General features: G+C 29.1%; 4 protein-coding genes across 6 annotated transcripts in view; 3 read left to right on the top strand and 1 right to left on the bottom strand.

Moving 5' to 3' along the window:
• Positions 1–418: 418 nt before the first annotated feature.
• LOC145185714 (uncharacterized) lies at positions 419–2,740 on the top strand. The gene is made up of 3 exons (XM_090098407.1): positions 419–614; positions 730–928; positions 2,079–2,740. The coding sequence occupies exons 1-3, from the start codon at positions 518–520 to the stop codon at positions 2,512–2,514; spliced, it is 732 nt and encodes a 243-aa protein (XP_089954533.1). The 5' UTR covers positions 419–517; the 3' UTR covers positions 2,515–2,740.
• A 1,635-nt stretch (positions 2,741–4,375) lies between these two features.
• Positions 4,376–6,130, top strand: LOC149884232 (uncharacterized). The gene has a single exon (XM_090098406.1). The coding sequence runs from the start codon at positions 4,376–4,378 to the stop codon at positions 5,114–5,116; it is 741 nt and encodes a 246-aa protein (XP_089954532.1). The 3' UTR covers positions 5,117–6,130.
• Positions 5,212–7,545, top strand: LOC149884233 (uncharacterized). The gene has a single exon (XM_090098394.1). It carries the CDS (start codon positions 5,212–5,214, stop codon positions 7,543–7,545), a length of 2,334 nt encoding a protein of 777 aa, XP_089954520.1.
• A 6,190-nt stretch (positions 7,546–13,735) lies between these two features.
• The window catches only part of LOC145186069 (cationic amino acid transporter 4-like), a 33,643-nt gene continuing 21,722 nt past the window's right edge, over positions 13,736–25,656 (bottom strand). For all 3 annotated transcript variants that reach the window (XM_090098402.1, XM_090098400.1, XM_090098401.1), the window contains exons 5-9: positions 25,389–25,532; positions 25,077–25,232; positions 14,400–14,771; positions 14,231–14,318; positions 13,736–14,037 (exon numbers count right to left, since the gene is read on the bottom strand). In XM_090098402.1, coding sequence (XP_089954528.1) covers positions 14,031–14,037; positions 14,231–14,318; positions 14,400–14,771; positions 25,077–25,232; positions 25,389–25,532 — 767 coding nt within the window. In that variant the 3' untranslated portion in view covers positions 13,736–14,030. The remainder of the gene's footprint in view (positions 14,038–14,230; positions 14,319–14,399; positions 14,772–25,076; positions 25,233–25,388; positions 25,533–25,656) is intronic.

A 25,656-nucleotide genomic window follows, 5' to 3' on the forward strand; every position in this document is an offset into this window, starting at 1 on the left:
TAATACGCAAAAATACTAGCTGATTAAAAAAAGGCACGATAATTATATAAGAGTATTTTAAGATTGTAAAATAAAGTCTTTTTTTGCATTTATTTACCTCCATTATATCTAATGCAACAATAACAAAAAGAAATTTATTAAATTTTAGCAATATGAAGCAAAATTTAGAATTAGTTGAACAAACAGGTTTAAAAAAACACTTTCTTTGTCTTTTTTTGTTAAACTTTATTTATATTTGTTTCCTGCTGACATTTTTTTCTTAATAAACGTATTTCAGCAGTTTGAGTGAATTAGAGAGGTTTAGCTCGTGCATTTTTACCGCTCCCCAGGGATTCTTTTGGATAATTACAACACTATACCCCTTGTAAAGACCGGAAACTGAGGAATCTTTTAGTGGGATGCGTTTATAAAATTTCCTTGCCTCAAGTGTCTGAGTTAGTAATTTCGTGAGACACTATCAGATGCTTATACTTCAGATTAACTATTATATATCTGCTAAACATATATAAATAACTCCATGTCATTTCTTATTGATGATATATTAAAAAAACCTTCCAAGAAAGACAATGATGAAACAAGTCTAAAAGATATACCCTACAAACTTACATCAGCAGGTTTGACATTTTAATTAAAAGAGTTAAATATTGCTCTGTATTAAATATCCTTTAAAATTATGTTGGTAAATATTTGTTCTATTTTTCATAAGAAGATTTTTTCTTTTCTTTTCAGACACTTGTGATTGGTCTGACGATAGTGATAACTACGGGGTTACAAAGAAAAGAAGAATTCTTTTCTCAAGACAGCAAACATGGCAGTTGGAAAAAAATTTTCAAATACGTCCTTATATGTCCGCACCTGAAAGAGAAGCTCTTGCTAGTAAAATTAATTTAACTCCGACTCAAATTAAAATTTGGTTCCAAAATCACAGGTAATTTAAAAAACTAATACTGAATCTATAATAAATACAACTAAAATAGTTAATAAACATAATAAAAATAATAATAAATAAGCAAAAACAGCAAGAGACATGTGAATGAGAAAAGATAAGAGAAAATATATTTTTTATTATTTTAGCATTTTTAACTAAAAAAAGCTTTTTCTATGCTTTTTGATATATCAGTTACATCAATGTTATATGCTAATCGCTTCTATTATTTTTCTATCTTTTTTTTGCATTTTTTTAAAACTGATATAGTTTCCTCTACTAAAGTAAATTACTCATTGCATTAAATAATTGCATGACGAATAAACTATGGGCGAACTCTTAGGTATTATTTGCAGTTTTGTAAAATTATCGCTAAACATGAAATTATTAAAAGAATAATTAAAAACCTTGACAACAAGTTATAAACAAATTTTTATCGATAAAGATAGAGATTTTTATCGATAAAGTTAGAGAGATTTTTATCGATAAAATAAAACTAGGATGCAGAAATTCTTGAGAGTAAAATTTTGTTATCATTTTGAGACGCAATTTTATGTTTTTTCAATAAGCTTTAGTTTAAGATTTTTAATGAATCATTTGGGAGATATGTTCTAAAAATATTCGTAAAAGGAAATATTCTGCACAGTATACAAACGTTGCTGCAAATAGATTTGAACTCTTCGTTCACTCGATGCGGGATCCTTGTTGACTGGCATTTAAACTAAAATTAAAACTAGCTTAGATATGAATTTCATTTAAACTTCACTCAGCTTCTTGGTAAGCTTTTCTTCAGCCTCAGCCTCTTGCATAAGTTTACAAACATGGCGATCAAGCCTAGTTACGTATAAGCTAGTGTAAATATTTAGTTCATGTAATTCTTATATACAGTTATTTGTTTCTATATAGTTATATATCTACTAAATGTCATTATTTGTTTCTCATAATCATGAGCCTTTATCACAAAACAAATATTTTAATTAAGATTGTCTTTAATTTTCTCTTTAACTTTATGCTTCTAAGGATCTCAAGCTCTCTATAATCTCAATCAGCCTTTAAGGAATCTTGTTAAGTATTATGTAATGGCTTGTATTACTAAAACGGATTTATTTCGCCTTTTATTAGCATAGTAATTTTTTTATTTTTTCAATTTTAGATACAAGATAAAAAAAGACATGAAAGACGTCTCAAAATCAGAGTGTAAGAGTTACGAACAAAATCATCAAACAGACTCATCTTACTTTGAAAAAATTAATCATAGCTCACTTCCTCTTTACAGCAAATATATATTTGAAGGGAAGTTTCTCTATGAACAATGTAAATTCAATGGTGAGTTAGAAAAGCGAGTTCAAGAACATCTACAAAAAAAATATTTCTTCTCTGAATTTTGTAATATGCCGGCAACTTGCGATAGGAGCGTGATAAACAACCAAATCAATAAAGTAACATATGACTGTCACCAACGTTACCCATATAACAAAGGGACACTTAACTGTTTCCATCTAATGAAATGTTACGAAAAAAGACACAGTTTTGAAAAGTATTTAACGAAGGCTCCATTTACATCACAAAATATTTTATTTAATTCATAGTACTCCCGAGTTTTTTAAATTTTAAATAGTCAATATCATTTTTTTTCTAATACTTATATTTATAATAATTTATTAAATTTTTTATAAACTTTAATTTTTCTGTGATCAATGAGTTGTTTATAACAAGTTTATTACTTGAACAAGCTATGCTGTTTTGGAATCTGAAGTAGAAACCAGTCCGAAATAATATCTGGACTGGTAGCTCTATATATCTTGCTATAATATTTAGAATTAAAATGAAAAATCGAATGGTAAAATTTATTTAAATACTAAATTACCATGAAGAAACGTTTAAAGAAAACTTAAAAAAAAGTTTTTGTTTTGTTTTGTTTTCAATATCTTCCATTAACATCACACAACGCTTAACAAATCTAAACAAATATATTCAATGCTTACATGTGGTTCCCAGTGGTTCGCATTGCGAAAATAATACAAGAAGGAGGATAGTTGTCTGAAACGGAGCGTTAATGAAAAAATTTAATGAATTTTTAAGTAACTTTTACCCTATCTTTGATGTTGCTTTTATCTAGCTGAGCTACAACCCACGCAGTGGCGCGCCACTGCGCAGTTTATACTCGATAAAAGCTTTCCATTTCTCTTTGAAGTTTTTTTAAAACTTGTTGGATTAAAAAGACCAGTATGTAAGTGTGTTGAGATTTTTTCTTATTTTGATAAATAAGACGTTGATTATGAACTGAAACAAAACTTCCTGATGAATCAACCCAAACCAGAAGTTGAATATGAACTGGAACTTCGCTACAAATCAACTCTTCGCGAAGTTGTTTTCGCTGTCAACCATAAAAAGAGTTGCCTTCATCGGAACAAAGACAGATTATAAGTGAAAAATTAAAATAAGTGAAATATTATAAGTGAAATATCTTTGTACTAAAGCAAAAGGATTTTTTTGTCATTTTTCTTTTCTTATACTTGACTCAATGAAAAATTAAAACTTAATCGTTGAATCGTTTGAAATCAAACATTTGAATGGTTTAAAAAAGTTTCTTGTCAGAGAATATTAAAAGATTTTAAAGATCAGTTACCGAATATGCTTTGGTCATTTAGTGTTAAACTCCAAAATTAAGTTTTTCCCAATAATTAAACTTTTGTGACACCAACGTGAAAAGGAAGCTTTTAAAGCAAATATTACGGACCACGACTTTGCATTTTGTTAATGCAAAGTCGTGGTCCGTAATATTTGCTTTAAAAGCTTCGTGACGTGCGCGATTAGAGAGGTCTAAATGTTGAATATGGAATTTTTTTTTTTTTTTTAACGATAAAAAAAAAAATTCCATATTCAACATTTAGACCTTTCTAATTGCGCACGTCAACATTGATACTGTCATCCAATGAAAACAACTTTCAAACAGTTAAAAATGCAAGAGTGAACCGTATTATCGTCAGCTTTGATGCGACCCAAAGAAAAGCAAAATCTTTTGATAAACATTTTACAATAATTAAACTTTTAAAAAATATGAAACTGATAGATCTAATCTGTCTAATCTGTTAAATTGATAAATCCAATCTGTGCAGGGTCTTATTTGACCCTGTAGAATATTTACAGCAAAACTCTTTTTTGGCTTTAACATATCGCTTTTTCAAAGGGATATTTCTGACATCTTTTAAAGAATTTTAAATATTATTAAACTAAATTTGATAAATATACTGTTAAAAGATGCTAAAAAAATTTAAAAACTTATTAATATTTTAAATTATTTTAAAAATGTTCATTATTGAACTTTACCTTGGCGTTTCTTAGAATATTCTTGTTCTTCAAGCTTCTAGATAGTTTTTTTTTTTTTTTCTTTTTTTTTTTTTTTGCGGCATCGTAAGAGCAAGACGTGTTTTTGAAAAAATTTTCAATATGGAAGTTACAATGAAAAATATTGAAAAACTAATAACCAACAAACTGGAAGAACAAAAAAAAGGTATTCTTAGTGAAACTATCAACCTTTTAAAAAAACAGGAAAAGATATTTAGCGATATCATAAGTGCAAATCTAAAAATATTAACAGATCGGCTTGACAAACTTGAAAACGAATTTAATAAAAGCAAATCGAATGTTAAAATAATTGAAAAAGACATCAACGATATAAAGGAAAGCATCAACTTTCAGGAAGAAAATTTCTTAAAAAAATTATCGGAAACAAACAGTCTGATGGCTAGCGAAATTAACAATTTAAAAAAAAAAAATATTGACCTTGAAAATCGTTCACGCCGTAATAACCTAAGGATTGATGGCTTATCTGAGCTGCCCATGGAATCTTGGAATGACTGTACAAAGAAAGTTAAAGATCTATTTAGAAATAAACTGGAAATCTCTGAAGACGTAATAATTGAAAGAGCTCACCGCATTGGAAAAATAAATGAAGATAACTCTCCAAGAACTATAATAATTAAACTACTAGACTTCCAAAATAAAAATAAAATCTTAACGCTATCAAAAAAACTCAAAGGAACCGGAATATTCATTAATGAAGACTACGCGAACGAAACGATGGAAATAAGAAAAAAGCTATGGGAAGATGTCAAAAGATTCCGAAAGGAAGGTAAATTTGCTATAATCAAATATGATAAAATATTCGTCAGAGATTTTCGTAAATAACTTTAATTTTAAAAAAGTACTTAATCGAGATATGTGAAATAGTTCTGTACATTTTTTATTATGCTAGCACGTTTTGATTTATCGCACTTTACGCTATGACTGACGCAAACATAAACAAAACAATAGATTTTGAAACGCTGCGTTTCAATGCCTTCGAAACTGCTAATAATATTTTACTAAACGATTTTTACGACTCTGATGCGCAAATTTTTCACAGAAATAATTTTGATTCGAAATATTTTGAAACTGAAACTTTTAAAATTGAACTCGAAACTTTAAAAAATAGTTTTACTGCAATACACATAAATATAAGAAGTATAAATAAAAATTTTGATAAACTAAAACACTTTCTAATAGATTGCAATTACTCATTTAGTATGATTTGCATAACCGAAACGTGGTGTTCTGATGAATTACTTCAAACGAACACAAATTTTCAAATTCCAAATTATAAACTAATATCTTTTGAAAGAAAAACAAATAAAAGGGGAGGAGGGATCGCAACGTATATCCGAAATAATCAAGTGTTTAAAGTAAGACAAGACCTCTCTATCTCTGATACTGATAGTGAAGTCTTTACTATTGAGATAACGGGTAATAAATCAAAAAGTATTATAATTTCCACTTGCTATAGACCTCCAGAAGGTGATATAAATAAATTTACAAATTTTTTTAATGAAATCTTTCTCAAAATAAATGATAAGGGAAAAAATATTTTCTTTATAGGGGATTTAAATATTAACAGTTTAAACTACAAAGAAAACGCTGATACTAAACTCTTTTTTGATAATCTGTTTCAATTGTGTATCCTCCCAATCATCAACAAACCTACCCGAGTAACCCCAACCTCCGTTTCTGCTATAGACAATATATTAACAAATACATTTCTAGAAACCTCTTTAAAAGCAGGAATTATCAAAACCGATATATCAGATCATTTTCCTATTTATTTTTCATTATCTCAAGATCTAAAAACCTTTAACAATACCAAAACCAAAATTTATAAAAGAAAAATCAATCAAATCTCTATCAAAAATTTTAAAGACTCGCTATCTATAGTAAATTGGGATGGAGTATATCAAGAATGTAACCTTGGACACACAAACTCCGCATACAATTTGTTTATTAATATTTTTCTAGACCACTACAATAAACATTTCCCTGTTGAAGAGAAAGAAATAAAGTTAAAACATTTAAACTGCCCATGGATAACTAACGGGATTAGAAAATCATCAAAAACAAAACAAAAATTATATATCAAGTTTTTAAAAAACAGAAATGAAACTAACTTAACTACATACAAGGAATACAAAAATCTGTTTGAAAAAATTAGAAAGAGTTCTAAAAAAATATATTATTCAAAACAACTACAAAAAAGCAAAGGTGATATTAAAAAAACCTGGAACATATTGAAAGAAATAATAGGTAAAAACCATACAAAATCAAATGATTTACCTGATAAAATTATCGTTAATGAAACTGAATATATCGACAAAAATTCTATCGCTGAAAACTTTAATAGCTTTTTTGCAAACATAGGCCCTAACATGGCTTCAAATATTCAATGCCCTGATATCTCCTTCGAAACCTATATCACAAACCAACATCTCTGTTTAAATATTTTCTCTGGACTAAACCATGAAGAACTAGAAATTGCAAAAAACTCACTTAAGACGTATAAGGCTCCTGGGATAGACGACATTTGTAGCTATATAGTTGTAAATGTGTTTTCAGTGATAAAACAACCAATATATGAAATATTTAAATCTTCAATTATTACAGGATCTGTACCGAATAAATTAAAAATAGCTAAGGTAATACCAATATTAAAAACCGGAGATTCATTTACACTAAATAACTACAGACCAATCTCAGTTCTACCTGTATTTTCAAAACTTTTGGAGAGAGTAATATACAATAAACTGTATAAATATCTAACAAATAACAAAATCCTAAATGAAAAACAGTTTGGCTTCCAAAAGCAACATTCAACCGAACACGCAATTCTAGATCTTATTAATAATATAAATAACTCCTTTGAAAACAAAAAATACGTCCTTGGAGTCTTTGTTGATTTATCTAAGGCGTTTGACACAGTAGATCACGCTATTTTAATTAGGAAAATGGAAAAATATGGGATAAAAGGTGTTGCACTAAACTGGTTCAAAAACTTTTTACTAGACAGAAAACAATGCGTTATTGCTCATAAAAAAAAAGCTTCAAAATTACTCAAAATAAAATACGGTGTCCCCCAAGGTTCCATTCTTGCACCTCTCTTGTTTTTAATATACATAAACGATCTTCCTAAAGCCTCGAGTAAATTGGATGTCATAATGTTCGCAGACGACACTAATTTATTTTATGCATCCTCATCCATGGCCTACTATATTACACGGCCGTATATGTTACATTTTAGAGGCCGATTCTAAGAGGCCTATTTATAAATAAGATGGCTGCGCAATTACAGAGAAAAAACATATCTCATGCGAAATAAATGTAATATTACGAGTACAAATAAAAAGTATTCACAGAAAACTGGCATTTTGTGTTTTCATACCAGCGATTTATGTATATATAAACATATATATCTATGTATATTATATATATTTGTGTCTAATATACATTTTTATATCTGTTAATAATACATTTAAATTGACAACAACATTGGGAATTTATAAAGAAATCACAGGTTAAGGTTTATGTTCTTTTATATATTTTATCCATTTCTATGTTTTATCTATTTATAATATTTGTTTGTTTTTTTAACTTTACTTTTGTCTCTGTCTACTTTTAAAACTTTTAACAGCATCTTTTCTTACAGTGGCATTGATAAGGTTCTGCTTATTGTTAAAAAAGATATTAATTATAATTTTAGAAGCAAAGTTAAAACCCCATTCTTTGTGTAAATCACAAGTAAAAGTAATTGTTGGGAAGTATTTTGATAAAACAAAGGTTGATACTTCTTTGACATTAGCCCCTTGTTTAGTTATTAAATTTGAAAGTTTATCTAAGACTGCAAAACATCCACATGTAAAATCTTTGAGTGAAAGTGAAGGTACAGTAAGACCACCTCTTGAAAGTAATTGTAGATATGGACAAATAACTATATTGTTTGTATCTGTAGCTAGCATAGATTTGCAATAACTGCATTTGCTTCTTTTTATCAATTTCTTAGCTATATAACCAGCAATTGTTGTTGCAACCTCTTCTGTATCAGGTAAGAGAGTTGATTCAGATATCTCATTTGAGTTTAAATCTAATATTTCCAGTAATTCTTTATTATTAGGGTTATTATGGTCTTTCTTTAGATCCTCTTTCCAAAAATTTACATTCTCCTTAATTAAAGACCGACATGCTAAAATAACTTCTGAATGTTGAACTTCTACTAAGCTTACTAGAAATCTCCCCCCACTCATCTGTCTATATTGTGAAAATCTACGCTCTATTGGGTCACTTTGAAGTCGTGAAGTGAGCACATACGAATATCCTTCTTCAATAAGCTCATCTATAAGTAAAGCTTGGGAACGCAGAGTTGTGATAAGAGCAGATGATGTTTGTTTTGATAGTGTAAAATATGGAGATTTCTGCCAAAGTTCAATCCAATTAGCAAGTTGCCTAAAAAAAGTTGTTTTACCATCATCACAAACAATTGCATTACCAAGTTTATTTGGACTAAATTGTTGTTTAGAATTTGAAATAGTCCACCATTTTTGAAAAATAGTAAGAAAACCAGAAATGTCTTTTCGTTCTGGAAAATAACTTTTAAAACTTGCAATTGTTGTTTCATCAAAAATGGACAGTGCAAGAGAAACATTTTGCTTTCTGTTACCAGGGTGAAGACTTTGATATGTGATTTTTGGAGCTTTTCTTAAATTACCCTGAAGTTGCTCATCTTTAGAATGTAGATGATGAAAATCTCCCCAAGTAATATAACCAGCTGGACAACTATAAGAATCATCCTTTATATTGTATGTGAACGATGGAAAGACAAATTTTTTACAGTGTAATAAATTATTTCTGATATTTTTAACTAAGTGAACACTATCATAAAATAAGTATATTTTATTATTCGGACTATCAGGATGATGAATAAACAAACTTGATTGGTTACCAAATTTAGAATGAAGTAAACTAAATGCAGTTACATTTGCTTGATGATTGTCAGTAACAATTCCTCGAATTTTAAAACCAGATAGAGAAAGAGAACTAATAGAATCTGATATTTGATCTGAAAGCCATTTACCACTTATAGTAACTTCAGGTATTGCTTTTATAATAAAAGGAATAGATTTTTTTAAACTAACTATCATAAATGCAACAACTCCTTTGTACAGAGTACCCTCGTCATTTGCACCCACATAAACACCACTACAATATTGTGCTTGTTTCTGAAGATAAAATTCATCTACAATTAGTATTATATCTTCATGTATTGAACCTTTCTCAAGCAGTATTTTAGCACCCTTTATTGCATCAACTCCACCTTGTTTTATTTTATTCAATAAAGAAATTGAAGGTAACGGAAAAAATTCAAGTAACATTTTATATGCTTGTTTAGATGTATATCTTAATAATAAAGCATGTCTAATCATATTGGCAGAATACTGTGGTTGACCCTTGGATTTATAGTATATTCGACTATTTATTTCATCAAGAAGCATATTTCTATTAGAAGAAGCAATGATTTTTATGTATGAAGCAAGATTCTCTAACATACTCAAACAAGTTAATTTGGCATTATGACCTTTAGTTAACCATGGAGGAAGTGGAACATTATTTCCTTTATATTGTAAAGCTACACATAAACAATTGTCAATTTTTATTGATTCAAGAATTAAAGGAAAATGTGTAATTGGATCAAATACTAAACTATAATAAATTATACAATTGAGATGTTTTTTAAATTCAAAGCCTTCTGGTGAATGTTTACTATTTAACATGTTCCAGTCAGTAATTTTATCATTTTTAGAAAAAGAACTAAGTTCATCTTCTTGATAAATCCGAGTTTTAGGTGGTCTTCTCATAGCAATAGGTGATGGTAGTGTGGAAGGACGTTTTAAGCACTCACTTGAAAAAATTTCAGGAATAGGATCCAAATTCCAATTTAACTTGCATTTTACACCACGGATAATGTACTTTTCATTAAAATGCTTTTCACACAAAACAGAGTTAGGTGAAGGCATCCAATCACTACGGTTTACAAAATGAACCCAATAATTTAGTAACTCTTCATTTTTTAAAGGAAAATGAAAAGAAGCAACTTTTTTATCTTCCAAAGAACTGATGTATCCAGTTTTACAACCATATGCAACACACTTGTTAACCATGATATGATTTAACTTTTTAAACTTTTATTAACTTTCTAAAATAGCTATATATATATATATATATATATATATATATATATATATATATATATATATATATATATATATATATATATATATATATCCTTTTTAAACCAATAATCTTATGCAAGTTTAATATTTTACACTTGCAATTTTACACTTTATCACTTGTAGTTGTGTCATTTACTTTTTTTGCGCAAATAGGCCTCTTAGAATCGGCCTCTAAAATCTTACATATACGGCCGTGTAATATAGTAGGCCATGCCTCATCTATTACAGAACTTTATGAAACTACAAATACTGAACTTGAAAAAATAAACAGTTGGTTAAAATCTAACAAATTATCGCTAAACACAGAAAAAACCAAATACATTCTTTTTCATCCTAACTTTATAAAAATACCTTCCGATTTACCTTCGTTAAATATAGATAATAAAGTAATAGAGAGAACCCGAGCAACTAAATTTCTAGGGATACTTATTGATGAGAACATCTCTTGGAAATCACATATAGATATTTTAAATACTAAAATATCAAAAAACATTGGTATCCTTTACAAAGCAAGTTCTATACTGTCTCCTGATAATTTAAAGTTCTTATACTTCTCGTTCATACAAAGCTACTACATATACGCTAATGTTGCATGGGCGAGTACACATAGATCCAAACTAACCACACTATATCGAAAACAAAAACATGCTGCAAGAATAGTTTTTAATAAGGATAGACTCTCGCATGCTGAGCCACTATTAAAAAATTTGAAAGCATTAAATGTATATCAAATCAATATATTCCAAAATTTGTTATTTATGCTCAAATATAAACTTGGACTTGTTCCTTCTCACTTTTCAAAGAATTTCTTTCAAAATAGCAACAATAGATACCATACTAGAGGAACGGGAAACTTCAAAGTACCTTTCCAAAAAACTACTCTCTCGCGCTTTTCTATTTCGTACCGTGGTCCTTGTCTATATAACAAATTATTATCCAAAAATACCCAACTGGAAAAATCGAATAACTTAAATACTCTGAAAACATTATTAAAAGATCTTATTTTAAACACTAACAACTTTATGAACTTTTATTAAGCCTAAAACATTCAAAACTATATATAAAACTAACTTTGTTCCGAAACCAATATCAACTCTAATAACTCTAAAAACTGTAAATAACTCAAAAACAAACAACAACAACAACAGTAATAAATTATATTATTTATCAACACTAATAAATAAATAAATTTTTATTTATCAACACTATATATTAAAAAACGACTTTATATTACCTATTTAGCAAATCGTGTACCTACTTATATTTATGTGTATTGTAATAAAATTAAAAAATTAAAAAAAAAAAAAAAAAAAAAAAAAAAAAAAAAAAAATTTTTTTTTTTTTTCTTTTTTTTTTTTTTTTTTTTCTTTTTTTTTGTTTTGTCTGCATTCTTTGTTTTTTGCATTTTTACTTTCATTCTGTCGAAACTGATGACATGATTTTTTAAATATAAATTTATTTTAAATTGAAGTATCCAAAAATATTAATAACGCAAAGCGGTTTCTTGATGACAAGACCATCGGTCTTCTGCAAGTTTCCCGCGTTCTTTGAAGTAATCTAACACTTTACAGTTTTATTTCATATAATATTTGTTATAACGTAATCTTGTGATTTTTAACTATACTTAAACTGTAAAGATTGTATTATATATTACGAGTTTATAAAGATTAAAGAACAAAAAAATAAAAAAAAAAAAAAAAAAAAAAAAAAAAAGATATCTATATCCCTCAAGCCTTTTAGGGACCTTGTTGACTCGATTGTTTTTGTAATCAAACTTCGACGTGTTTTAATCTGATCTGCTGTAATTTGTGTTCACATAACTTTCAAAGATTTGAATCCCTTGCCTGTAAATTTGGAATTGAAGTGATTTATGGGGACTCATTGGAAACATCAAGACTAAAACATCTTCTGAGTTGCTACAAACTGAGCCTATGATCAAATCTGTTGAACCTGTGTAATCTCTGATGATTCTCCCATTAAAATGTACACCAATGGGCTTAATAGCCTCCGTGATTTTTGCTTTTAAGTTAGTGACAGATCCTTTGTTCTGCAGTCTTAGATAGCACAACTTTGTTATTATTCAACCAGACTGCTACAGCGGATGCAGTTAAAGCAATTGTTTGATGGGGACTGATGCTCATACTAATGGCAGTTTTGGCAATTTTTGATAGAATATCCCTTGACACGATTAAATTCCGTTCAGGAGACTTCCTTCTGTGGAAGCTCAAAAACCATCATTATCTAAACTTAGTTCACTGCTTTTTGTGTTTGATGTCAAAGTTAATATAAATCTATAATATTTAAATATTATATATCGTATCTAGAAGATTAGCATTAACAAACCACGCAACCTCTTAATCTTAAATTTTAAGGCACAAAAAACACAGATAAGGTTTAGATACCATGTAATACCATACCAATAAAATTTCTGACAAAATTAAAATTACTGTTATTGCATGGAATTTAAAAAATTAATTTAAAATTATTATAATTGCATAGAAACTAAAAGAAGAGCTTTATTTAAAGGCATATTCAGGTAGGATGTAATAGATCAACTGTTTATAAATATATCAACGATGTTAACATGAAATTTTTTGTCAGTTTTCGTAAGAAAGGAAGTGGTCGTAAGCCTAAATTCAACATTAATAAACAAAAAATCTCTAAATCATCCAATCATAAACGGAAGATGCCATTCAGAGAATTCCAAAAAACTAGGATGTTCAAGATCAACAATAAAAAATATATCAAAAGATCTGAGAAAAAAATTCAATTTATACTCACTACGAACGGAATCAAAGCAACAATCTGAAAAATGATTTACAAAGGTTGTTACCATGCCCCTTGGAAATATTAAACCTGTTGACACCACTAACCTTGATTAATCAAATGAAATTTTTTTATTTGCTGCATTTTATAAGGATTAAAACAAATTGAACAACTTCTTTGAAACTTTTTATAGAGATGCTGAGATAAAAACAGTTATTATAGAGATGCTGAGAGATAAAAACGCGAAGACCGATTTTTTGTTCATGTTTGAAAAGAGTGTCGATGTTTGAGAAATCACAGGTAAATAACAGAACTTTTAAAATGATTTTGTCTCTTCACGTTGCTGCAATTTTAAGTTAGGTTTTCTCTCTAAATTGCACAAATATTTCTTTTACGATAAAAATCCATATTACTCTGCATACTAATTGTTTAAGTAGATGTAGCAAAGATTCCGTTTTCATAACTGCAAAAATATTTCTTTTACAATAAAAAAAATTTATACATTTCATTAGATAATTATATCACAGATAAAAAATTTATGCTTTAGCTAGAAAAATATATTCTGAATCAAAGATAAAAAAAAAAATAAATTATTCTGAATCTTCATCGACGACATGTTTGAACTTGCTTAGAATCTTTTATATCAATATTGGTTCGCGTGCATACATAAAATGCACATACGTCATAAAATGCACATACGTCATAAAATGCACATACGTCATAAATGCATACACAAACAATGATGAAAACTAATACCTTAAAGTCAATGAAAAGAGTTTGTAGAAAAAAAGAAAAATGAAATTTACAATACTTTATCTATTTTAGAAGAAAAACGTTGCCTGCATAAAAAAAGAAAATGTCAGGAGATAAAGTTTTTTAAACTTTCACCGCTATTATTATTATTTATTTTTTTTTTATTGTTTAATAACGCCATAAATTTAGTTATTACTTTGTAAGACCTGCAACAAAATTTCCGTTGTTCAACTGGTGCTCAGCTTTACTGTAGCGTATGCCATATGCAAAGTAAACCACGAGACCTGCAAATTTAATGTTTTTAAGAAATCTTAAGACATTAGTTGGCACCAAATTAATTCTATATTTAATAAGTAGACACTTACCTATTCCTAACCATACCACAAAACGTATCCACGTTAATACACTGAGCATCGACATCAAGTAAATATTGCAAAACAAAGCGAAGACTGGTATCCATGGCACTAGTGGCACTCGAAAACTTAAAGTGTTTTTACAAGGTTCTTTTGTTGACAAAAATATTGTTGTTGCAATCAAGGCAACACCAAGTACTGACAAACAAATAATAAAGCCAATATGTTTGTCAGAGATTTTATGACCAAAGAATGACAAGATGATACATATTCCTATTAGTTCAATTAGAAGTAGACTGACAATAATGTTAATTATCAAGGAGATGTTTTTTGTAGAGCATCCCCTGTCTAAACAAGATTCTGAACGGGAGGATACAGCGTTCTCTATAATCAAAAAAAAAAAAAAATTTTAACAGAGAATATAAAAGAAAAATGCTTCAAAAAATATTGCATTTTTAACAAAATCACTTTTTATGAATATAAAATGTTTACAAATCCAACACTTTAAACAATTTAACACTTTGTCTATTTTTCTTACATCTTGTAGCTCTTTTTATTTCTTATCAAATATTATTTTACATTTTCATGAGAATCTGCTATGTAAAACTTATGGAAATAAGTAGCAAACAAATGCTACTGGTTTCCATAAGCACATTCAAGCAAACACATAGGAAGTTATTCATCAAACTTCAAAAAAAAAAAAGATGAGTGGAGATCACAGACAGGGAGTATTAAACCTAATCAAGCCAGGTCCTTCTAAATCCACAAGAGAGGCAAACTTCAAATCTCCTACAATCTAGAAGAATGTAGTTACAAAAGAGTGGCCACTTTAAGATCAGTATCATTTAGTAGTTGATCATAAGATCATTACTTTGATTGCCACTGAGGTTGTTCAGTTTTGCTGATTCAAAAAAACTTAAAGAGATTTATGAACAGAAAATTTACCAAAACCCACAATAAAACATTCAATGACTTTCTTAAAAAAAAAAAACTCCCTCAACTCCACAAAAGGAGGGGAGGGGTTATGCATCAAGTCATGGAAAAAAAGCTCATGGACCTTAATCAGGTTACTATTACCACAAGACATCTAGGGCAAATGAGTCATGCATGTCTGTGACATTACATGTCTTACAAGACTATAAAAAAGTCCTAAAGAAATTCATATTGAAAGTGTGCATATTCAAAGAGTGACACACTGGTGTCAACATTTCAAAAAAAAGAAAAATACATAATAAACTGTGTTGTTGATCATCAAATATAGTATGTGCTCTAAACAACAGTGTGTCTTTAACAACAAATGAAGAAGGCTCTGTCACATGCAGAGATAAAAAAAACAACTCAACACTGCACTGCAAAGGTTGAGGGTACCCAAGAATTAAAAGGAGCTTTTCATAAAGCCAGCTTATTCACTACATTGTAAAATTGAAAGATGCTTGTTCCATGTAAGATGTGATTTATCTTGAAATACCCTTCACAGTAACCATTAGATGGAAAAGTCATTATGACAAGCTGCCTGCCATGCTTCATCTAAAAGAAGCTGAATAACACTGTACCTGCGGATAAATAGTTCACACTACTTGAAGATATTGTTCCAGAGATAAGATCAGTTAAAGAATTATCAGCTTTTTTATCGTCAGACACAGAGATTTGACATGACATTGAGCAAAGTGATGATAAAATTATCTAAAAACTAATTGACAACCACCCTACAACCAAAGAATACTTTTAGAATTCATCATAACCTGTCTTAAGCTCCAACAGTAATAATGCTGGTGATGACTGATGCTGATGATACAGAAATTGGGAGGAAGATGAGTATAGAGTTATCTTAGTGATGGAGAAGGATAAGCAAGAAACTCCTATCAGGCACTGGGAAGTCCAACTATGAAACTGGAAATGAACAAATACCAAAAAACAAGAAGACCTTAAAATGGAGGTAATACTGACACTATGGTATGCTGGAAATAGTATTCAACTGAACTGCTTATCCTTTCAAGTGTTGCAAGATCATGGCTGATAACTCCACTGATCTCTTTTTCATCTAAAAAGGGCATTTTGCATTTGGTTCTGGTCTGTCATCACTGTTTGTAGATACAATCTTGACAGTGACAAGGCAGATAAACATGTTCTTGTAATGCAGAGTTTATGAGAACCATGTCATAAAATGGCCAATGGACTCAGAAAGTGAAAGTAAGAGCAATATGGAACATGAAGCAGACTTGTCAGGGCCAACATTTGTAGAAGAGACTCCTCAAATACCAACAAAAATACAACAAAAGAAAAAACAACAAATCACAGATACCCAAAGTCTTCTAGATGTTATAAAAAAAAATATTAAACCTCCAAAAAGCTATCTTGTATTTTGTTTATAATAAACTTACAAATTCAAAATTTTATTCTTATTGATATCAAACATGACTATGCAACCATGTGATACCATATGATTCTTTTTATTATCAGTATCGTGCGGTATGGAATTTATACTTAATTGATAATTGAAAAGTTATTATCATTAGTATATAAGCAATACCACACCAAACAAGACTCTTTTAGTATTGGCTTACACAATTCCAATTATTTAATGCTTAAAAAAAAGTCCAAAGCTAATATTAATGTTTTGCCTGAATTAAGCAGAAAGAAATGTAAAAATCAGTGCAAGATTTGCAGCAAAATTCTTGACACAACTGAGTAGTTGCTTAGAGAAAATCAGAAAGATTGTTAATGTTTGCTGTTCAGATCAGGGAGCATATATGCTTTATGCAAATAACTTCTTAATTGAAGCTTAACAATAAATCAATATATACTCTAACTGAACATGATGATAAAATGGATTATGTTCTCTGCAATATAAATGATGGTGAATCTAATACCATTGACAATGATGATGAAGACAATGATGATGAAGAACATAATGACTTCAACAATAATATTTTACTAATCAAAAACGGAGTTGGCAGCAAAAAAAGTCACTGAGTAATACAGGTTAATACTTCAAAGATTTGCTTTTTTTCAAAGGAGCTCAAGAAAGTCATTTAGATTGATACTCAAAGAAGCCATGCAGTACATCAACCCTTGCTGAGATTCAACATGTTTAGTAATTCAAAATTTCAAGACAAACAGCTCAAAATTAGCAAATAGGGGCTAATAAATTGAAGCTGGTATGAGATACCTGGACTAGTTTATTATTGTACAAAAGTTCAATTAATTCTAATGCTTTTTCATAGTTGACTTGGTATATTATTCAGTGTTTAAGTAGTTGATGATAGTGATGCAAGACCCTGCATTAGTGTTGCTTTGTTGGAAACTTGTAGAGCAAATTATGTTTACTCTTTATCTTTAATCAACAAAGCATTGTATTCTTGCATCAGCGCAACTCCTTCCTCTACAGTGTCATTGACTATGCATAGCTCATGAACAACCACCTCTACCTGCAGGTCATCTGTATTTGTCCACCCAAGTTTCAGGATATGCTTCCAAGGAGTTTGGAATGGTGAATCTCAAAGAAAAGATGGATGATCTTTGCTTTAACAGGTAAGCTTTAACAGGTACAAATCATTGGCTGGAAGACAGCATAAAAACCATGACCTATACATATGCTCTAATACCAAACGCACAGACTTAAATCAAATATCTCCACAGCTGCATTCTTTTTTTCTATCAAAACAAGTAAGTTTTCTCATTTCTTCACTTGAGATCTCTCCTTCTTCAGCAAACAAACAACAACACCAGCCATTGAGCCTTACCTTCTTTTCTTTTTCTGTGCTATCAAGAATTCTCTGTGTTCTACAACTGTGGTCATGGCTAAGGCATCTTGATGCGTTATGTCAAATAGTTCATTAAATGTTTCCTTTAAAGCTTTCTTTGGCTACTTGGGTTGCCATCCTTCTTCCTTTAGTCTTTTAAAGACCTTCCCACTTTTCTAACAACTCTTCAAGCTGTTCAGTTATATGATTGATGCAACAATTTGGCCTTATCTCACAACTGAATAGTCTCATTTGTAGCATTAATAGCAGCATCATGCTTGATCTTTGCTGATTTCAATTGATGAAGGTAAATAGCCAAAATATCTCTAATGGAAACAACATTGTACTACAAAGAGCTTCCTTGGTTGAACCAATTATAAATACATCATTCTTGCTGTGAACTTGCCATAGCCTTAAAAAGAAGTAACAAGAAAATGATGTTGCACTCATCATGGTCATATACTTTAAACAACGTTAGCAAAATAAAATGTTTTTTTCTTTAACTAATGTCTACAAAAACTAATTAAAATAATTTTCAAAAATAGAGCTAATAACTAATCAAATTAATAAATCGAATTTAGCATTACCTGATGATTGAAGAAATGAATATATGAATGAAGCACTGCACCTTTTTCTCCTTGATTTAACATATTTTCATCTTACAACCACAATTAAGAAAATTAATTTTTTCAATGACTTCAGAATATTTTCAAACTTTAACAGCTTTGAGCATATCCTAGACATATTCTGATCATGAATTTCTTTTGCAGGAATTTTTTTAAAATTAAGTAGAATAGGATAGGAGAATGGGAGATAAAGAAAACAAATTTTTTTCTTCTTTTTTTGCTTGATCTCCATAAAACAAAAAGATTTTATTGGAGTGCTTATAGTCCAATTTTCAATGAGAATTAACAGCAACAAAGTTGTAACAAATATAAACAAATTTTTTCATATATTACATACAAACAATATTTTTTTTAGTAAAAGATTCAGTCCACTTATAGAATCCCAGAGTTGTAAAATTGCCAGGGAAGCACTAAGTCTTCATGAATATATTGGTAGGAAAAATTGTGTGAGTTATCAAGCATCAAGTTATGAGGTTTATTTAAAATTAGCAAAGCATAAGAGCTAAAAAAAAAAGTTGAACAATTACTGGTATGAAATGTGAGATTATCCCCCTCATGGCTTGAGTTGTTCAAAATTTTTGCAAGTTGTTTTTAGAGAAGCCTTCTCACAAGTAAAAGTCAGAAGAGATTTTTCTAGATTTGGCCTAATCTACAATCTATAATCGTTTTCACACTTGATTGTTGAAACATTTTATAAATTTTTGTTGTTAAGAACTTTAGATTTAATCAAAAAAAAAAAAAATTATTCTAAGTTTACTTTGCTTAAACTTATTTAAAAAAACACTGAGAAGCTGAACAAAATATAAATAAGCATAAATAAATTCTAGAAAACAAATTTTCACATGAATAATTATGTCATCATTTCTCAATAAATTTTTAAATTTGAGTATGATTAGCTCATTTTAATGACTGAAAATTTTTCAAAAAAAAAAAAAAAAAAAAAAATCAGCCGTATTTTTATTTGAGATAAGTTGGACACAAGTCAGCTAACACTAGTTGGGTTGGTGAAGATGAAAGTCCAAGAACTATAGTAAGATGCAACCAGCTTCAGCTGAAAAACATGTTCTACATCTTCTTCAAAACAACAGGTGTTGTTCATTTGGGTTATGGGTGATTCCAATGTGAAAACATCCAGGGCATGTAACCCTAAGTCTCAGATTTTGCTGATTTTTAAACCACTTAAAGATTTTAGTAAATTATGAACATCCTGAGAATTTTATCATCTATTTTCAATGGGCTCCTAAGATACAGCTATTTTAAGTTTGCTTCCAACCAACAAAAATCTGCCATTTTTAAAAATGGTTTTGGTCCTAGTTTCTGTTATATGAGTGTTGGAAAGCTGAAAATTTGTACCTTTACATATTTTGGGCCAACGAATCCAATGAAACAACTTAAAATATTTAAAAATGAAAAAAATGAACACAACACATAAAATGTAAATGTTTACCACAATTTTACTGGGGCGAGTCCAATTACAAAAATGCAGATGTAGCTTTTTTTTTTTTTTTTTTTTTTTTTTTTTTTTTTTTTTTTTTAGAATTTGTCCTGAATAGTTAAGTTATAGTTATTACAAAGAATTGGAGAGTGGTCTTTTCTAAAACGAAAATAAAAACATGGTCAAATCTACTTTTATTTAGTGCTTAAAAACAGATATTTTGATAAATTAAATGAGAAAAAAAAGGGTGTAATTTGACAGTTTTGTAACTGAAACTGTTTTGGCAACATCAAACTGTTCTTTTAGTTGTTGTTGACTAGCTGTTTCTGTTTTCTTTGTAATTTTATAGAATCTGATCCTAAAAAATCATAGTTTCAAAGGGGGAGATTATACAAATGCAGATGTATATCGCAAATTTAGTAGTTTTTTCCAGAGGTTGTATTAAATAGTTTAGTTAAAGAGTTATTACAAAGAATCAGATTGCGGCCTTAAAACAGAAATAAAAACATCTTCAAATATACTTAAATTTATTACTTATAAAACATAAGTTTCATATTTATCAAATTAAGACAAATAAACTTAAAAAAAAATAATTTAGGTTACAATGAATGTATTATACAGGCAGATTTTGCAGAGAACTATCAATTTGTTATACAAGATGAAATACAAAGTTATCATTGGAATAAACAACAATGTACACTACATCCTGTTGTTATATATTTTAAAAAATTTCTAAAACAAATATTCAGCATGAGTAGTTCTGTTTTTTTTAAGTGATGACAATGATCATGATACATGCTTTGTGTATGAATTTCAAAAGAAAATTGTAGAGTACATTAAAGAATATTTAGTTGGTATCAATAAAATTTGTTATTTTTCTGATGGATGTTTTGCTCATTATAAAAACTATAAAACCACAAGGAAGATTTCAAGATTACAGCTGAATGGGTATTTTTTTCAACCAGCCATGGAAAACCCACTTGTGATGGCATAGGTGGTACCATTAAAAGAATAACAAGAGCAAGTTTGCAAAGATCATTAGAAAACCAAATATAAACACAATCTTATTTTGTAAAATTACCAAAGAAGCAGTTAATTCAAGGTAATAGAAACTAAAGGAGCGATTGAAACAGGAAAAACTGTTCCAGGTACCAGAAGTTATCATCATTACATACCCATTTCAAAAATTGAAATTAGTTATAAAAGAACAAGTGAACATCAATGTGTTGACAGATTTATACTGTCAAAAACAGTAATGCCTGATGTTGTAATTGTACTAAATCTAAATGATTGTGTTGCATCCAAGTACGATTACTTTTGGTGGATAGGCATGGTTACAGAGATAGATATTACTACAAATGGTACTCAAATTAAGTTTATGCACCCTCATGGTCCTTCTCAAAACTTCATTTGGCCACAGAGAGATGATATCTGTTGGGTACTATTGTAGAGTTTAATTGCAGTAATCAAAGTCCCAATAACAAAATCAGGGAGAACATATAACATTGATGTGAATGATTATAACACTATAAATAATAAATATTTTTGAGTTTTTAATTCTTAAATTTTGTATATTACTATTGTTTCTTGAACTTCTTTCTAAGTGCTCTATTTGTTTTGGAGCCTTTTTTTTTTAAGTTTATTTGTCTTAATTTGATAAATATGAAACTTATGTTTTATAAGTAATAAATTTAAGTATATTTGAAGATGTTTTTATTTCTGTTTTAAGGCCGCAATCTGATTCTTTGTAATAACTTTTTAACTAAGCTACAGTGGAGAAAATAGAATTAGCCTCACCATGTACTGATCCAATATTTTGTAAATCTGTAAACAAGTTTGTGCGGTACATCTTTTGTATCCACACACATAATTATTGTTACAAACAACAACTTTTTAGATTATAATATAGTATAATTAAACTGCAGTACATTTGATAAAACCATAAAATTTATAATACTTGATATTTGCGGTAACAAATAGAATTAGCCTCATCAATAATTATTTTCAGTTTACTTGTATATTTTGATCTGGTGATACGCATTTGTAAGTTTTTTATTATTATTTGTAAGTTAAACAAAGACTGTGAAATCAGTGCTCATAAAGTTTTTAACATTTGGTTTTTGATACCTTAATTTGAAATGGGGCGTGGTAAGCGTTTAACGAATGAAGAATTAGCAGTAATCAAAGCATACAAAGATACAGGCTTATCTAATCGGGAAATTGCAAAGAAAATTAAAAGATTTCCAAAAGTGGTTAACAATTACTTCAAGATTGGCGTTAATTATGGAGCTTATAAGGGAAGTGGTGGGAAACGTAAAATTGATAATTGTACTAAACGAGTTATTGTACGTGGTGGTGCTGCTCAGCACATGACTGCATCTCAAATTTGTGCTGATTTACAATTACCTGTATCTGTTCAACGTGTGAGACAAATCTTACATGAAGATCCAAACACAGTTTGGAAAAAGCATAAACCAAAACCAAAACTTACTGCTCGTCATAAAAAAGTTAGATTACAATTTGCGAAAGAACACATGTCTTGGCAAGAAGAGTGGCATCAAGTTCTCTTTAGTGATGAAAAAAAGTTCAATCTAGATGGTCCTGATGGCTATCAATATTACTGGCACGATCTTCGAAAAGAGAAAGAAACTCGGATGAGTCGTAACTTTGGGGGTGGAAATGTAATGGTTTGGGGGGCTTTTTCCTTTGCTAGAAATCTTCCACTGGCATGGATTTCAACAAAAATGAATTCACAGGACTACATTGACTTATTAGAAATAAGTTTACTTGAACATGGTGAGGAATTGATGGGTGAAACTTTCACTTTCCAACAAGATAATGCTACTATCCATAATTCAAAGCTTACAAAAGCTTGGTTTAGAGAAAAAAATATTCACGTAATGGAATGGCCCGCACGTAGTCCAGATCTTAACCCAATTGAAAATCTATGGGGAATACTTTCTAGAAAGGTTTATGAAAATGGTAAGCAATTTGAATGCACCTTGGAGCTGAAAACTCATATCAGAGAAGCTTGGAATGAAATATCTATAGAAACTATCCAAAATCTTGTGACTAGTATGTCAAACCGCATATTTAAAGTTGTTAAAAATTCAGGAAGCAATACTAAATACTAAATGAGCGTAAAAACAAAATATTTTCTTTATTTTTTGTATATAACATAAATGAGGCTAATTCAATTTTCTCCACAAATTGAATACTTTAAATTTTTTTTCCATTTGTAATTAATTAAACATACCAATTTATAAACTTTTTAGTTGTAGTAGAAGTAATAAGAAATAAAGTAGATTTCATAATTGTTTCACTGCGATTTTTGTTAAATTAGAGCAAAAAATAAAGGTGAGGCTAATTCTATTTTCTCCGCTGTATTTAATACAGCCTCTGGAAAAAACTACTAAATTTGCGATATACATCTGCATTTGTATAATCTCCCCCTTTGAAACTATGATTTTTTAGGATCAGATTCTATAAAATTACAAAGAAAACAGAAACAGCTAGTCAACAACAACTAAAAGAACAGTTTGATGTTGCCAAAACAGTTTCAGTTACAAAACTGTCAAATTACACCCTTTTTTTTCTCATTTAATTTATCAAAATATCTGTTTTTAAGCACTAAATAAAAGTAGATTTGACCATGTTTTTATTTTCGTTTTAGAAAAGACCACTCTCCAATTCTTTGTAATAACTATAACTTAACTATTCAGGACAAATTCTAAAAAAAAAAAAAAAAAAAAAAAAAAAAAAAAAAAAAAAAAAAAAGCTACATCTGCATTTTTGTAATTGGACTCGCCCCAGTAAAATTGTGGTAAACATTTACATTTTATGTGTTGTGTTCATTTTTTTCATTTTTAAATATTTTAAGTTGTTTCATTGGATTCGTTGGCCCAAAATATGTAAAGGTACAAATTTTCAGCTTTCCAACACTCATATAACAGAAACTAGGACCAAAACCATTTTTAAAAATGGCAGATTTTTGTTGGTTGGAAGCAAACTTAAAATAGCTGTATCTTAGGAGCCCATTGAAAATAGATGATAAAATTCTCAGGATGTTCATAATTTACTAAAATCTTTAAGTGGTTTAAAAATCAGCAAAATCTGAGACTTAGGGTTACATGCCCTGGATGTTTTTACACAGAATCGCCCTTATGTTAAAAAGGGAGACACCATTACTAACAAATACTATCTAAAAAATTGTTTGAAACCTCTTATATGCAAAATAAATAAACAAAGACTTAAAACAAGCACTCAAAATTTCAAATTTCTCCATGATAATGCTCAACCCCATGTGAATCAAACCATCATAAATTGTCTAAACCAAGCTGGAATTACAATAATTTGCCACCCACCATACTCGCCAGACTTAGCTCCATCCAATTATTGGCTATTCCAGTTGATGAAAAAAAATCTTGATGATGATACTGACATCGAAAGTAAAAAAACTCCCATAACGAAGCTACTTCAAAGTATACCCAAAGAAGACTAAAAAAATGTTTGACAAATGACTTGAAAGGATGCAACTTTGTATAGATAGCGATGGACATTACTTTTAACATTTAATAAAACAAAATTTAAAAAAACTCTTCTTTTTTTTTTTATAGGGGAGTTCTACGAACTTTCTTAACGACCTAAAAATTACACAAAAATATAGTTAACTAAATAAAAAAAAGTAAACATTTTTTTTCTCCTCAAAAAAAAAGGTTGAAAAAAATTTCAACCTTTTTTTTGGAGAAAAAAAAAAAAGAAAGAAAGAAAAGAAAAAGATAGTTAAAGGATTAATATAAAAATATTTTATATGAAAATGTTAAAAAGAAAATATTATTTTCATAATTGATTTGAAAGTATTACACTCCAAAAAATGTAAGATTACCTTCCTCAATAAGCTCCTTTTCATCTTCTTCAACGTTGTCTGAAACTTCATAGCGCAACAGAACAACACACAAGACAACAATACTATAGGCTAACAAAGTACCAATAGATAACATTTCAACTAGTTCATTCAAATCAAAGATGGCTGCTAATATTGCTAAAAAAACATTTTGAAATAATTGAAATCAAATGATTGAAAACCATTTTGTTGGAAACTATTTGTTTCCAGTTAAAGCTGTGAATCTTGTGCAAATATTGTAACAGCTTCGTACAAATAGCAGTTGAGTATATTATAATTTGCCTTTAGACGCACCTACAAATATACCAGAGATTACAGTGGATATAACTGGAACCTGTGTTTTTGGATGAACTTTTGAAAAAAAATTAAACAGTAACCCATCTTGTGACATAGAATAAAGCATACGGGGTACAGGCATTAATGATACCAAGGTTGTACCTGAAAAAAAGATTGCAAATTTAATTAAAACTTGATATATACTATATATCCTTCACATAAATTAAAAATTTATATATTTTATAAATACTTGAATTTCTAATACAATTGAAACAATCTAATACAA

Source organism: Hydra viridissima, unplaced genomic scaffold (assembly GCF_058129835.1).
Source record: "Hydra viridissima isolate aposymbiotic clone 2 unplaced genomic scaffold, HvirCarnegie_v1 scaffold_9, whole genome shotgun sequence".
Classification (NCBI taxonomy): Eukaryota; Metazoa; Cnidaria; class Hydrozoa; order Anthoathecata; family Hydridae; genus Hydra; species Hydra viridissima.

What these genes read in the sequence shown, in the direction of transcription:
- LOC145185714 (XM_090098407.1), top strand. Translation starts at nt 518, where the DNA reads ATGTCATTTCTTATTGATGATATATTAAAAAAACCTTCCAAGAAAGAC. An exon ending in CTACAAACTTACATCAGCAG is followed by an intron (nt 615 to 729) that starts GTTTGACATTTT and finishes TTTTCTTTTCAG; the next exon opens with ACACTTGTGATTGGTCTGAC. An exon ending in ATTTGGTTCCAAAATCACAG is followed by an intron (nt 929 to 2,078) that starts GTAATTTAAAAA and finishes TTTCAATTTTAG; the next exon opens with ATACAAGATAAAAAAAGACA.
- LOC149884232 (XM_090098406.1), top strand. Translation starts at nt 4,376, where the DNA reads ATGGAAGTTACAATGAAAAATATTGAAAAACTAATAACCAACAAACTG.
- LOC149884233 (XM_090098394.1), top strand. Translation starts at nt 5,212, where the DNA reads ATGACTGACGCAAACATAAACAAAACAATAGATTTTGAAACGCTGCGT.